Source organism: Mustela nigripes, chromosome 7, assembly GCF_022355385.1.
Source record: "Mustela nigripes isolate SB6536 chromosome 7, MUSNIG.SB6536, whole genome shotgun sequence".
Lineage (NCBI taxonomy): Eukaryota > Metazoa > Chordata > Mammalia > Carnivora > Mustelidae > Mustela > Mustela nigripes.
The window spans coordinates 54,049,518-54,064,820 of NC_081563.1; the positions used below are offsets into that span (position 1 = coordinate 54,049,518).

General features: G+C 45.7%; 1 protein-coding gene and 1 long non-coding RNA gene across 3 annotated transcripts in view; one reads left to right on the forward strand and one right to left on the reverse strand.

Moving 5' to 3' along the window:
* The window catches only part of LOC132021488 (uncharacterized), a 175,844-nt gene that overhangs the window by 71,925 nt on the left and 88,616 nt on the right, over positions 1 to 15,303 (forward strand). The window lies entirely within an intron of this gene.
* Positions 1 to 15,303, reverse strand: part of ANTXR1 (ANTXR cell adhesion molecule 1) — a 212,953-nt gene that overhangs the window by 34,387 nt on the left and 163,263 nt on the right. Inside the window, exon 17 of the mRNA XM_059405947.1 lies at positions 13,187 to 13,267. Within this exon, the coding sequence (XP_059261930.1) occupies positions 13,187 to 13,267 (81 nt within the window). The remainder of the gene's footprint in view (positions 1 to 13,186; positions 13,268 to 15,303) is intronic.

A 15,303-nucleotide genomic window follows, 5' to 3' on the forward strand; every position in this document is an offset into this window, starting at 1 on the left:
TTTATGACCTAAAAACATTTTTTGTTACTTCTGGGGGTGAAACGCAGGGGTCACAAATAATTTTAAAAATGGGACTCCAGGGGCGCCTGGGTGGCTCAGTGGGTTAAGCCGCTGCCTTCTGCTCAGGTCATGATCTCGGGGTCCTGGGATCGAGTCCCGCATCGGGCTCTCTGCTCGGCAAGGAGTCTGCTTCCTCCTCTCTCTCTCTCTCTGCCTGCCTCTCTGCCTACTTGTGATCTCTGTCTGTCAAATAAACAAATAAAATATTTAAAAAAAAAAATGGGACTCCATTTGTCATTCCACCCAGTTGCTTAATGTTCTGCACATGGACGGAGGTCCTGGTCTACTCTTCCATGACCATGAAGAGCCTAAAGGAAAATTCTTTAGTTTAAATTTCTGTCATGGAGAGACTTTCTATCTTCTGATCTCCATGGACTTTTAAAGGCATGTAAAGCCACATTTAAAAATGCATCTATCATCTCTGCATTTATCTATCTCTGGAAGTGACAGTTGGGAAGATTACTCATTTAAAATTAATTATGTTTCTCTCCGCTAACCCTGGTGTTTCTGGGGAAGATTTATGAGAAGCTGTGTTTCTTCAGGGAGGGACAGTTTGTTCCATGGTTTACAAAGGTAGAGAATTTCAATGATCAAATCGTTGCCATTAAAAACAAAAGAAGTCATCTTGGAGATGGATTAGGACTAAACATGTACTCAAAAGAATGGGCTGGAGAGAGAAAGGAGAATAAAGTTCTCCTTAGAGAACAATAATCTATTATATAGTCTTGGACTGTTGGACATGGGTTGGGTGAATTTTATAAGGGATAGGCATCAAAACCTGGCCATTGATGATCCTCCGAGTGGAAGAATATTCCTTCCAGCATTAGAGTCTACAGCTAGCTGAGAGGACAGCTGTGCTGCTGGATGAGACGGGAATTTTCTCGTGGGCAGGTTAAACCTTTCGGAAGCCTCTATCCATGTTACTTGTGAGTGGCCTGGTGTGGACTGCAGACTCATGGGTTGCTGGCTTGATGCTAATTACCTCTAAGGTCCAATTTTGCGAAGAGATGAGGTTTTGATCCATGAGCAAACATATCTGCAACATTAGGCCCCCCACAGAGGATGGGTGTAGGACAACCTACTGTTGCTGATGGGGCACAATGGTCTCCCACATGGTCTACAGGGAGCTCTCATGGAATTATTCCTCATTTAGAGGGATGCTTACTGTTTACAGGCATGGAAGTTGACCTCAGTTCTGCAGATGCCCTGGCTCTCTTTGGAGAACCATACAACACCCCTAGGTCTACAGACATGGTGGGGTTATTGAGGCAATGGCTTCAGAGACTCTGGTAGCTTGCTCCTACCACCAAAGGACAAGGCACTCAGTCTCCTTTCTCTCTCTCTATCTCCATGTCTAAGGAACTTCACCTTTCTTAATCAGAACTACTTTCCTCGCTAGAAAGAGAAAGACGGAGTACTCTGTCTTGTGCAACAACAGGGATGATACCATGGTAGAATTTCCAGTGGGTTCAGTTTTATTAGTTATACCACTAGAGGTGAATGGATGTCTGTTATGATGTCCAATTTTCCAGACGCGTGACATTTAGGAATTACCATTACATATCACCTTCAGTGAGCAGTAGTGAATATGGAAAAGCTTACTGAAGATTCACTCCCATTTAGAGTTTGTGTTCAAGTCAGAGGCCTTGAAAATTTGGTATGCCTGTGACCATGGCCAAAGCCTGGGCATCAGCCTCTGAAGCCACACTCTTCAATGGGGCAACCCAATCCAGATGTTGGGAGGAAGCTCAAGAAGGGAGAGAGATGCCGAATGCTAGAGGAGTAAGCATCCCTGGAGCCAGCTCGGCTAGCATTGTGGATTCTGAACACGACTTTGGTCTCCATGGTATTAGCCAAAAAGAAAAAATGGGAAAACGTGGAGACGTTAAGCAAATATCGTAAGAAATGAATTTGTAGAGTGAGACTAGTAAAGTCAGAGAGTTGTTTTTCCCCTGAAAGGTATTAATAAATGGCAGTGACAAAAAGTATGAATGTGGTTATAATGAAATTCTAATGTTTTGATAACCTGTATTAAGCCTCATTTTATCAGAAGATGCTTCTAGAAGACAGTATGAACTCTCTCTCCTCAATAAAAGGCAGAGGGTTTATTGAGACATCTTTGCCCACTAGGAAAATGCAAATGCTGGTGCCTACACAGGGAACATCATAGACGTTTACAAACAACTGTGACCACCTGGGGGTTGCAGAGAGTGACAATTCCTGGGACAAGAAGGCAAATTGAGCCACATCCTCAAGGCTATGAGAGAAAATGAAAAAAAAAAAAAAAAGAGCTGTGATCTTTTTCCTAAAATCACAGCTTATTCAGGATGAAAAGTCAGTATTGACTTTAAGCTCAAAAGGTGCTGAACTTCCTGGCAGTAGCTGTGAGCACAGCAGAAGGAGGGGGCCAGACAATGAGCTGGGACTTGGGGAGCCTCTTGGAGAAAGTGGGGCTGCAGCCGAGTGCTGAGCACACAAAAGATGGGAGCAGACAGAAGGGTGGAAAAACCAGAGCCAGGGTGGGGGTGGGGGGTGTGAGACTGCTTTCTCCTTCCTCTCTCCAAGGTCAGCCTGAACCTCCTCTTTCCCTTCCTAACCTACCTGGGGCTTCACTTCTGCTGTTCCTCCCAACTAGAAGGGCTCATCCCTTCCTTCACAGGGAGAGCTCAGTCAAATGGTCTCTGCTTTTGTAGGTCTTCCCTGAGCCTCTAGCCTGGGTTATAGCTCCTTGCTCTATGCTCCCACAGAATCCCACACAGCCCCTTCCACACCACATATCACATCGAGTACGACTCAGGGCTTTCCTGACCACTCCAGTGTGCACTGCACAAGGGCAGGGACCCTGCCTCATTCATGCTAAATCCCTGCCACCCAGCTTGGTGCCGGCTATCGAGAAGGAGCTCAAGATGGGATAGGGGAATGAGCGGGCACGCTCTGTCCTATACATGATGTTGGGGGCTAACGGGAGGCAGGGAGAGGTAGAATCAGGAAGGGCAAAGAGCATGAAGTACTTTGGGAGCACAGTGCAATGTGGGGGAGAGGGGCCAGTGTGGGAGGACATTACTGGTTATGTCACCTTGGGCAGGATATAAATGGAAAGGTGTTGGGAGGTAGGAGAGGTAGGAGGACAAAAAGGGAGGTGGCTGGGTGACAGGAACTTGCTCTGCTTTGTGAAAATGGGTCTTGTTCCACCTTCTCTTCGAGAGATCAAGCCCATTCACCTGTCCTTTGTTCCCAGCCCGGGCAAGGACAAAAAGGTGGGGTCTCATCTTGCCATTTCCACTAATTCCCTTTGTGACCCTAAAGAGAGCAAGAACCTTATTATCCAAGCCTCATCTTCCCAAGATGCAAAAAGGGAGAGAAAGTAAGGTGGTGCTAGGGAGGGAATAAGAAAATGTATTTGGGAGTGCTGGATATCCTTCCTACAGGAGGCTGGCTCCTGTCCACATTGCGAATTCTGGAAGGCTATCTCCTAGGTCAGCTTTTGCCATCTATGATTCAACCCACCCTTCTGGCCAGAAGAGAACTCCCCACCAGCTGGGTTTAGGAGGATTCTCAACTTAGTCTATCTCAGAGTCTCAGACTGTCCCTTGAGGTGATCTTTCCCAGTATCCCCAGCTGGAGGGACAGGCTGGTGGCAGCCAAGTGACTAGACCTAAATGTCGTGTTTGAACAAAGTAGAGAAATTCCTAAAATGTTACATGCTTGGGTGCAGTTCTGACTCTAGAACCAACCCTTTCCTCGCTTGATCCTGATTCTGTTTGGAAGGAAAAAATGAGGTCAGGGAATTTGAACAGAGGTGTCTTTATGAGCCAGCCGTGTCTTGTTCAGCCTCTAGTATTTATTTCTCTGTTTGCTCTTTGCAACTCAACACCAGGACTTGACCTTCTGTTGCTGCAGCTGTTTGGGAGATGAGGCAATTCAAACGTGAAAGTCCTAAGAGAAGCTGTAAAATGATGCTGCTGCTGATGACGGTGATGACGATGGGTGTGAGTGTGTACGTGTGGGGGGACTGGAAGAGAGAGGCAGAGGGGGTTGAGGGAGGGGGAGAGCCCTGAACCGCATCAGCTACCTGCACCTCCGTTTATTTAGAGAGACCTCCCTACTGTGGGGAAGGAAGTTGGTACAAAAAAGCAAAAAAAACTCAGGATGGTATATGTTGCAGCATCAACTTTGGGTTTGACTTCTCTCTGAAAACAGTCAACTTTGCAGGTTTTGGGTACAGTTTGGTTTTCGCTGGGGACATTGGGTGTCTTGAACTTTTTCTTTTTTTAAATTCAGGAAAGTCCGCCAAGAATTCTAAGTACTCATGTCCCTCTCCAATGAGACAGTGAAGGAAAGATTTCCAAGGGTGAGAACTGAATAAATACTACTGAGAATTCAAATATCCAAGGAAGGGATTCTGCCAAAATAAATCACACCCTCTAGGAACATTTCCTATAATTTGCTTTTCTTTTCTTTTTATTAAATGTTCCTCTCTTGCAAAAGGCTAAAAAGGTCAGAAGTCAGTGGCCAGCAAGTTGGACTTTCTCTCCAGATTTGTTGGGCCTTTCCAGGTTGGTGTTCGACACCGACAGAAATTTTGAAGATCCTCAATGTAAAAAGCCAATATAAAATCACAGTTTATTGGGCAAGAAAAAGTTAACCTTCATAAAAAGACTTCAATTTGTAGATTACTTGGTTCTCGTAAGTCAATGCTAATTTAAACATAAGAGACTAATTTGGAGAAGTTTTTATTCTTGCTGAGATGTAACTAACTTCTCTGAAATCGACTGCAAGTTTCTGGGGAAAGGAAGGGAAGAAAATGAACTTCCATCTATTTGAATTATTTATATTTGTCATTTTATGGAATCCTGACAACACCTTAAGAAGTAGGGATTATTAGATCACTTTTGTGCACAAGGAAAGTGAAGCTCAGTGAGGCTGAGAAACTTAGCTGAGGCCACAAGTAGCACTGGGGTCTAACTTGGGCCTTCCGATGCCAAAACGATTGATCTTTTTCTCCACACAATGCTGCTGCCAGTTTCAGAAAGAGCCATCTCTGTCTTTTCCTTCCCCGTGTCACCATTTAAATTCAAACCGCCCCATCCATGCACGTGTCAGTGCAACAGCCTTTTAACTAGTTCCCAACACGTTAGATCCGTAGTTCCTGAGCCTCGGTTGAACAACTGCCAATCTGGTTGCTCTCTAAGGCAAGACATCTGTGGCCCAATTATACATATACATTAAAAACGCTATTAATATCTGGTCAAACTTGTATTAGATAAAATTTCTTAAAATACAATATGCTTTGGCACTGTAACATTTATTACAGGTGAAGATTAGCTTGCATTGGTTATAGAATTAGGTGCAAACATCAATGTGGTAAAATGTCATCCAGGTGCACCTTACAGCCTTTGCAAGGGACCGTGTGCTCCCTTCTCTCTAGCCTGGGATGTGTTCTCACTGTTGTTGGCCACAGGCACTGAGAGGACTGCATCGTGGCTCTGGGACACCTGCTACCTACCCCCTTCCACACCCTGTCTGCTTGACTAAGTCCCAACTTGCCTTTACCGCGCAGGGTAAGTCCTGTCCCTGGGGAGGCCTCCTGTCCCCTCAGACTACCAGTAGTGGCCCTTTCTCTGCTGCTCTCAGTTCCTTGCTCTCTTTGTCCAGAAAGTGACCTTGACGGCCATCTGTTCTGTCTTCTGAACTGTCCATGTCACGACCATGTCTCATGCTTGTCTGCCTTTTCACAGAGCCCTTCATGGCATCCTAGCAGCCGTTTGCTGACAGTGGTCATGCCTAATGAACGAGGTAGACATTTCCAGCTCTTGGGTTTGCTCTGGTCATTTTGTTTTTGACAATCAGTGTTGTCAGAAGAGTTTACTAGAGACACAATAAAACAACTTCAGAGGAAAACTGAAGTTAGGAGTTTCAATTTTTAATTTTTTTTTTAAGATTATTTATTTATTTATTTGACAGAGAGAAATTACAAGTACACTGAGAGGCAGGCAGAGAGAGAGAGAAGGAAGCAGGCTCCCTGCTGAGCAGAGAGCCCGATGCGGGACTCGATCCCAGGACCCTGAGATCATGACCCGAGCCGAAGGCAGCGGCTTAACCCACTGAGCCACCCAGGCGCCCCAAGTTAGGAGTTTCAAATGCAAAAGGTTTCTCTGTGAAAGGGAAATGACTGGTAAGAACCGCGGGATCTTGGCGCCTGGCTGGCCAGTCAGTGGAGTGTGCAACTGGTTGATCTTGGGATTATGAGTTCGAGCCCCAGGTTGGGTGTAAAAAGAACAGCAGAATCTAGGTGAACTTCTCATAGAAGGTCAACCAATCTTTTTATTCTGGATGCCCACATTGTCCATTTTCCCCAGGTTGTTTGGGTGTGTGTTAGAAATCAGACATGTGGTACTTAAGTCAGTTGGATCTGTTGTTTCACCAATGAGCAGTTCAAGTGGGAATGTTTATTTCAGTTAAAGCAGACATACATCTGCTTTAAGTGGCCCATATGCAGGAAGGAATGTCTTACCAGCACACATAAAACAGTGATTTTTAATTATCCTAATTGCTTAGGAACCCAAGTGATTTAAAAAGTTGTTACCCTCTTATGATTATAGGGTTAAAGAATTCAATACTAAATCATATACAGTATGATCACAACTTAATAAAGAAAAGATATGGGGCTCCCGGGTGGCTCAGTTGTTAAGCGTCTGCCTTTTGCTCAGGTCATGATCCCAGGGTCCTGGGATCAAGCCCTCCACTGGGCTCCCTGCTTGGCGGGAAGCCTGCTTCTCTCTTTCCCACTCCCCCAGCTTGTGTTCCCTTTCTTTGTGTGTTTCTTTCTGTCAAATAAATAAATAAAATCTTTAAAAAGGTAAGAAAAGATAAGGGCAAAAACTCTATTAACTAAACAAACACATTTTTGGTGAGCGTAAGAAATGGTAAAAAGAATGCCATAGGGGATGATCACAGTGGGAGAATCCACCGGACTGAGCAGTATTTTCCAAAGAGTATCTACAAGCAGTGCTTGGGAGGAAACTAATTGCCTTCCTGTCTTCAAATGCTGGGGGCCACTGCGAGTCCACATGATTTCAATTCCAGTGCTCCTGCAGCTACGCTCGGACCTCCCTTCCCATTTTCCACGAAGTTTCCCTTCTGGCTCCATCATTCCTCTGAACCTAGGTCACCAAGGTCACCATAACCTTTTTAGTGCTAATCTAATTAAAGGACTGGTGGCGCTTTGCATCTGAATTTTGTATCGCTTGACCCTGTTGACTCCATGCTCCTCAGTGATGTATCTTCCTCTCTCAGTTTCCACGACCCCAGGCTCTCCAGCCCAGCCTGGGGTCCTTGCTCAAGCTTCCTTCTCTCTAGGATCTCCTCCCTTCTCAAGTCTCCTTCTGCCCTCAGCTTAAATGTCACTCTTAGAAGCTGGTTTTTACTCTGGTCTGGTGACATGCCCTTTCTGGGTGTATCCCTCCTGCCTCCTGTGCTCCGCTCCCTCACACAGCCTTTCACGCAGGCGATGTTTGGAGACTTGACTGTGTGTCCCTGCTCTTTCAGGGTGAGAACGCTGCTTGTTAGTCAGTGAACAGCCAGCACAAAGCCCGTGCTCATCTCACAGAAGATGCTCAACAAATATCTGCTGAGCGTGTCAAGGACTTGAGGATCCCCAGGATCCAGCAGTCCTGGATTCAAGCCCCCGCTCTGCCCCTTACTGTTAGGAGTTAGCTGGACACTTGGGTAGTCGGGGCCCGGGTCCCCAACAAGAAAACAGGGAGCTGGGATGTGAAGGCGAAACCGCACCAGCATCCTGTTTCACAGCTCAAACGAGACCTCAACAGCTTCCTGTCTGGCAGCCTCTGCAGAAGTAACTTTTGCAAGACATCCTGAGACAAGACAATTAACCATAAAACATCGGTCACTGTCACAGGTCGAGGCAGTTCATCCCCACGTGTCAGCTCCAAAAGACCATCAACATGAGAACAAGAACCCAATAGGTAGACAGGTGCATGATCAAAGCCCTAATTGGCACACGGTAGCAGCCAATCCACAGGGGACCCCCACTCATCTTGCTCAAGCTAGTTCTGTAAAAGAGCTTATAAAAACCCCTAGATCTGAATGCCCAAATGGCAACCCTCTCAGGTCCCCTCCCTCTCTGGGAGCTTTGTCCTGTCGCTCGATACACCTTGCCTTTCTGCCCATCACTCTTGGTCTGGTCCACCTCTTCATTCTTTGAAGTGGCATGACCAAGAATCGCAGGCACTAAGGGACTAAATCTTGTAACCTTACCAGCAGTGTGCCCTTGGCAAGGTTAATACCCTACCCTAAGCTTCAGTCGCTGCTCTGTGAATAGAGATCATTGTCATTCTCCAAATGACTGTGAATGGGTTTGTGCTTCCAGAACCACCTGCGGTTAATACACTACCTGACCCTCCCTTCTCCTCCAAGTCCTACACTCAATTCCAGGAAGCCAAAATTCAGGCCTGTTCTAATTGATATCCCTAGTGCCCAGCACCGTGGTGGGTTCTTAGTGGGAGCTTAATAGATTTTTGATCAAGAAATGCTTGAGGGAAGGCAGCCAAGTTAAAGACAGAAGAAGAAAGAGGTAATACAGGGAATGTGGAGAGCAGGGAAAAGGGAGGGGAACAGCACAGACACAGTCTCTGAGTTGCTCAGGTGGCTCATCTGCTTTCGAAGGACTGGGCTGAGCGCACACTCTGCCCTCTGAGATAACCTGCCTCGGCTCACTCTGGCCTCGGTGCCAGTAGGGAGGCTTGGTGCCCATGTGACCGGCCTCACTCCCTTATTGGAAACAGCTGCACAGACAGCAGCCAGGGGCTGGAGCTCCAGGAGAGGATTTCACAACCTCTGGGGCCGAGCTTCAGATAAGTTTCAAACATTGTTTATGTACATTTACGTGTGTGTTTCCCGGGGTCTCGGATCTCTTCAGATGGCAAGGACGCCCAGCCTGGCTAGATAGGCTCAGAGCGTGCCTGAGTTTTTTGTTTTTGCTGATAGTAATGGAATGTACCGGTCTCCCGCCGTCAGATTTGGGAGAGACAGAAGAGATGAAAACAAAGAAGACAGCCAGTTCTAGTGGATCCCTCCCAGAGCACATGAAGGGGGATGGCCCAAATGGAGGGAAAAACAACAGGGGAGGGGTTAGACTGGTCAATATATCCGTTGAATTCCATCCAGATAAAAACAGAGTTACAGTTCCTCTTTTCCATCCTTTTCCCCTAAGCAGTAACAATAAGATAGGGGCCCAAGCTGATGTTAATCTTTCTGGTAGGAAAGGGCTTGGTGAAAGCCCATGAAAACAATCATCATCCATCCCCCTTATGCCTGTGAGACATAGGCACAGGGCTCGGAAGGAGTGTGGAGAGTTGCCTTCAAATTGATGGAGAAGGAAAGGGAAGACGCTGTCTTGGATGAAAAATAGGGAATTGGACTAGATCACTGATTTTTAACCCTGGTTGCCATTAGAACACCTGGGGGAGCTACTAAAAACCTAGTGTCCAGACATCATCCCAGATCAATGAAATAAAACCTTTGGGGTGGGATCCCGGGGTCAGTGTTTTTTTTTTTTTTTTTTAAAGATTTATTTATTTATTTTACAGAGATAGAGTGAGTGCGGGCGGAGAGGGACAGAGGGAGAGAGGGAATGAGAATCTTCAGCAAACTCCCCGCTGAGCACAGAGCCTGATGCAGGACTCAATCCCACCACCCTGAAATCAAGTCCTGAGCCAAAACCAGGAGTTGGATGCTCAATCGAATGAGTCATCTAGTCCCCTGCCAATCCCCACACAGCATGTCAGTGTTTTAAAGCTCCCCAGGTGATCACAATGTGCAACCAGGTTGAAAATCACTGGATTCCATGAAACCTGATCTCTGAAATTCCCTTATATCCTTGCATTTGAAATTAGGGTGTTCTTTCTAAGTCAAGTTATTTTTGGTGGGTTTTTCCTGGTCTTTGCAAGTCTGAAGTCTCAGAATGTCACACTGAGATATGTGTTTTAGAAAAAGCATAGAACAGTTACATATCGGAGGCAGGGGGATGGTTCCAGCAAAGGGTATCTCGTGTGCTTATTGAACTCTACATTTTCGGAGAAGATGTGTTGCTGATTTGCTACTTAAGTGGTTTCTTCTGGCACCTTCTCTTGTGTATTGGCTCAAGGCTTTCCTGGTTGGGTACCAAGGAGCAATAGGACTGTGAGCCCACCCCAGGAAGAAAAAGGAAGCAGGGGGGCGGGGGAAGGAGGTGGGTGGCAGGGAAGACAGACTGGAAGCTCATGTCTCCTGCTGTGGTCCCATTCATGTTTTCCCTGACCTGGGGCTTGGACGGCTCTGAGGCGGTGGGCGCCAGTCCCAGGGAAGGGTGTGGCTCTGGTCTCCAGCCTCTGTAGCCCTCAGCTCTGTGGTGGAGGCTGGAGTCTCCCTGGGCAGGCAGCCTCGAAGGCTCTGTTGGTGGGCCCCTGTCTGCCTCTGCAGGGCTGGGGTGGGTTAACTGTGGGGAGGATGGGGCAGACAGGAACAGAGAAGGGAGAACTGCCAGGTTTCTGTGAGGTCAACATGTGTTTGAAACGATTCAGAATGCAACGGAGAATGTAATTAGGTGATTTTTGTTTTTGTTTTTTGTTTTAAAGGAAAAATTCAGAACCTGTGACTCTTGTTCACGAGCACATGTCTGGATGTAGTCATTTCGAGTTTATGGAAAATGTGGTCAGGCCCATAAATCAGGGCTGAGGAATTCTTACAGAGTCATCACCGTGTAAGTGATGCGGATCTGTCGTGAGTCTCCTGAAGTTATGCAAAACAAAAAAGAATAAGCATGTAGACAAAACTAGAACATCATCCTCTCTCCCTTGGGATTCTTTCCTGAGTTGCCACAAGGCAGCTTTGGTCCTTTCCTACCTATTCTGTGACCTTCCTTGAGTAACTCCATGCATATGTCAAGATGTCTGGGGCCTTGTCATGATTACAAGGACACAGTTCTCAGCTTCTGTTTCTCCCATGCGTCTTAAAATTTTATCAGGATTTCTATCAAGAAAGCCCATTTAAAAGTAGGTGGGACAATAATCCATTTGGGACAGTGCTGAGAATATGGTCAATTGTATCCTAATTCTTAGACCTTCTGTACTTCAAATCTATTACTTTGTGTGATCAGAGAATGAAAACTCAAGGCAATATTGTGTTTCTTAAAAGTGTAGAGCACATCTTCAAATGTTAACACAAACTTTCATTCAAAATTCTCAAATAGGAGATTCAGTCTAGGTGTGATTCATTAGAGGATATCCTATTGTTGTTGGACTTAACCCTTTGGCCTTTTCATGCCAAACACTGTTGGTTCTTATATCTTATCCATGACACCATCCCCTACGACTTCTCAGGTTGATTCAGCTTATGAATATGTTTCTGCCAAGCCGGTCAGTGGGGGATGGAATGTTAACAAATCTTAGCGAAGAGGTTTTTCAGGTGTTCTGAAGAGATGGGCTTGTATACTTGACCAGCATATTCTGTCACAAAAAACAGTACCGCTGAACCTGAGATTAGGTATCTAATTGGTTTCTTTCTTCATCTGTTAGATGAGGGTCATGCATGCTGAAAAAACTTCTTAATTTCCCACACAAACCAGATGTATAAGGCCAAACACCACCCCAAGTTTACCAAGTTTACAGCCTAGGCTCATTTCTGTTAACTGTAGACTTTTTACTTTAAATTTTGCTATCTCAGTGTGTCCTTATGGCCTTTCACAGACAAACTACGAATTCCACATGACAGAAGAGCCACATCAGGTCTGCCTTTATATGGCCTGGTTTCTTGCACATCATACTTGCTTGCTGTCCCTGCCCCAACCTGTAGGCAGGAAGGGCAAACTGCACAAGCCTTGAAACTTTAGACCAAATCTTTCAGCCATAAGCCACCCACTGTCACCAGGTGCATAGGAAGAGGGGAGGGGCCTGGCTGGTAGGCTGTGCTCTTTGGTTTTATGAGTTGGCCCATGTTGAAGAGTGAGCAGGGTAAACAAGTGGGTACGCCTGATAGACATCAGTTGCAATATGCTTTGAGTTTATGCATCAGCCCTTCACAGATGGTAAAAAAGGACGAAATAAATAATGACAGTTCTATTTGCCATTGCTTGAGTGATGCCATTGCTTGGTGAACTGTGTGTTCACCACTGGACCAACTTCTTTACAAACATTACCTTCTCCAACCAACCGATGTATCATCTACTTTTTAAAGCTGAAGTTCAGAGAGTTTAAGTAACTTGCCCGGAGTTCTCCTGCCTAAAGGAAATTCTTTATCTGATTTGAAAGGGGTTCCAAGTCAGACACCTTTATTTTGCTTTTGGGTTAATGTGTCTGACTCCCAGAGAAGTGGATGGAAGATGTAGTTTGCTGAGAGTTGAGGGAGAACTTGGTCCCAAGCTTTGTTTTATAAAGTTTAGGGAAGAGAGACGAGCTCTTACAAGAAGACAGAGCAACAATGTTATTTCGGCAGAACTGGAGCTGTTTCTAGCATTTTCGTTATGTGAACACAAGTTACTCAGCTTCTCTTGCCCTTCATTTTCTCATTGACAGAATGAAGGTGGGCCAAATGGTTCCTAAGGGTCTCTGCTGGCTCCTCCCTTTCTGCCTCCCCTTAGTTGGAGACTCTCCATGCTTGGGCCTGACCATTTGGGGCAAATCCTCACCAGGGCAGAAGGCCCTTCTGAGATCTTGGACTAGTTGGGCACAATACCTGATGGAAGTTTGTGAGAGTTTTCTGTGGCCATCTTGTGGCTCATCCCATCTTGTGGCTCTGGCGTCTTGCTGGTCACCATAAGCTACTGCTCTGGGGAACAGCAGGCCTCTATCCTGGCACAGCCTAGGCAAGAGCCAGCCTTGCTTCTTTCACTCATTGTACATATGAATTAAGAAGCTCAAGTCCTAGGAAGTTTAACTTGACTTATTTCTGTCAAAATCCTTTCCAGAAAAAACAACACTCAAGGTCTTATAGAAACCAGAATTTTTAAAATTAGTATCTGTTTTCTCACAACATAAAATAATAGCTGCATATATCTGGAGTTATTCTAGTTCAATGAAGTCAGAGGGAGAGAGAAAAACAATGTGTGTGTGACACCATGAATGAATCCTACCGTGTCTCCCGGCTGTGGACGCATCACAGACACACGATCATATCCTTTCCTTAGTAGGACCCACAAGGCATCCAGTTTTCCCTGCAAAAGGCAAAAACAAAAACAAATGTACCCAGGTTACAAATGAAACCAGAGCAGTGGCCAGCACAGACATGTTATCATGTAGAACTTTCCATGCTTCTTCAGTCATGTGAACAATATACCACTGGCAATGTGGTTGTAAAGGCTAAGTGACTCTCCAGGCCCTAAGTTCAGGGGCCTGCAGGAATGTAGGGGGAGAAGAGACCCAGAAGGCTCTGTGCTCATGAGGGTACACCTGAGACTAGGGGACAACCTCAGATTTGCAAACACAGAGTTCATTCAGGCTCTCAGCTTTTGCTTTTACCACATTTCCAGCCATATCCTCACACCATGGATCTATCCTTCCAACTTCCACTGAAGTTTTTTCTTCCCACTTAATGCCCAGAGTTCACGAATGAAGCAATGATAACAAATTCAGGAAAATTACTTAAAGGAAATGTCAATGGAGCAAGACCAATGAAAGGGCTCTGGGATGCTGATCCCTGGCTGTCCCCTAGGCTCACTCAGCACTTGCTCACTAGGACTTGCTCAGGTATACCAGGCTTGAGGGACAGATGACCAAACATCCCAGATCACAACCCCTTTAGACTTGTAGGTAGTGGGTTGAATCTGGGAAGAGTGGGTCTGTGAGTGCTGAAGTTTTCAGTGTGTGATAAAGGGAGTCTACTCCCTCTGGCCATTCTTGTTCCCCAACCATGTTGAAGGAGGCCGATTTCCCCTGCTGCAAATACTAAAAGGAGACAATGACATTTATTTAGCTTTTCTCTATTAGCCTTTAATATATTATCTTCCAAGGCAGAAAGGACTTTGAAAATATGATTAAGTTAAGGATCTCGGCGGGGTGCAGGGGGTTATCCTGGATTACGCAGGTGGACCCAATGTAACCATGTGGATAGAGCCTTAATAGAGCAGGAGGGTCGGGGTCTGAGAAGTTGTGCCAACAGATGGAGAATCAGAGCGATACCTCTGAGGAAGATTCAACTCATGGTTGCTTTGGAGAGGAAAGTGGGCCAGAAATCAATGAATGTGGGCAGTCTCTAGACTCTAGAAAGGCAGGGAGATGGATTCTCTCCTGGAGCCTCCAGAAGAGATGTAGCCCTAGCCTTGCCTTGATTTTAACCTAGTGAGACATATTTTGGGGTTCTGTCCTTCAGAACTATGGAATGATAGGTTTGGTTTAAGTCACTAAGTTAGTGGTAGCTTATTACAGCAGCAACAAACTGATGTAGCCCTTTTTAATCCCTGACATAGTCTATGTTTATTTGCCTATTGTCTGTCTCTGCCAACCAGAATGTCAACTCCAGGAGAGCAGAGGTGTCAGCTGGGTTTGTAAATTGCTGTCTGTCCAGTCCTAGGAGAGCATCGGGTGCTCAGTAGATATTAGTTGGATGAATGACTGAATTCAGTGCTTCTAATTGCTGGGCTAGGTGCTATCACAAGGGTCTTCTGGCAAAGTCCAAAAGGATTAGGGAGAGGAAACACAAGGTCAGACTAACAACTAATTTGCCTAGGCACACAGCTTGTAAATTGGAGAGATGCGACTGGACCCCACAGCTGTGTAATTCTAAAGTTCACATACTTTCTATCATACAACTGTAGATTCTTTCCTGCGCACATCTTTCTGGCTGGAGTACTTGAACTTAGATCCTTTAGAATAGGGTTTCTAACTCCTTGGTTGCAACTCTTCAAGCCCTCATGAAACAGTGTTGTGTATTAGGACCAAAATGTTTAAGAAGTAAAACAGAAGCAGAAGGGAAATACTTGAGCCATTTGCCCATGGCGAAGATAACTATCATTTTGTGACAAATTCGTATCAGTTAAATTTGTCTGGGCATGTATATGGTTGGTGTTTGTGTGCCCACACAATGCACACACAGGTACATACTGGGCTGAACTGTGCTTCCTGCTGGGGTCTCAGCGAGCCATGTGTGAAGGCCATTAGCTGAAGGGGCCTCTACAGGATGATGCGGAAAGGCTGGGAAATCCAGAGCCCTTCAAGTTGCTTGACACAAAGCTTTTGAGGCAGAAGCACCAAT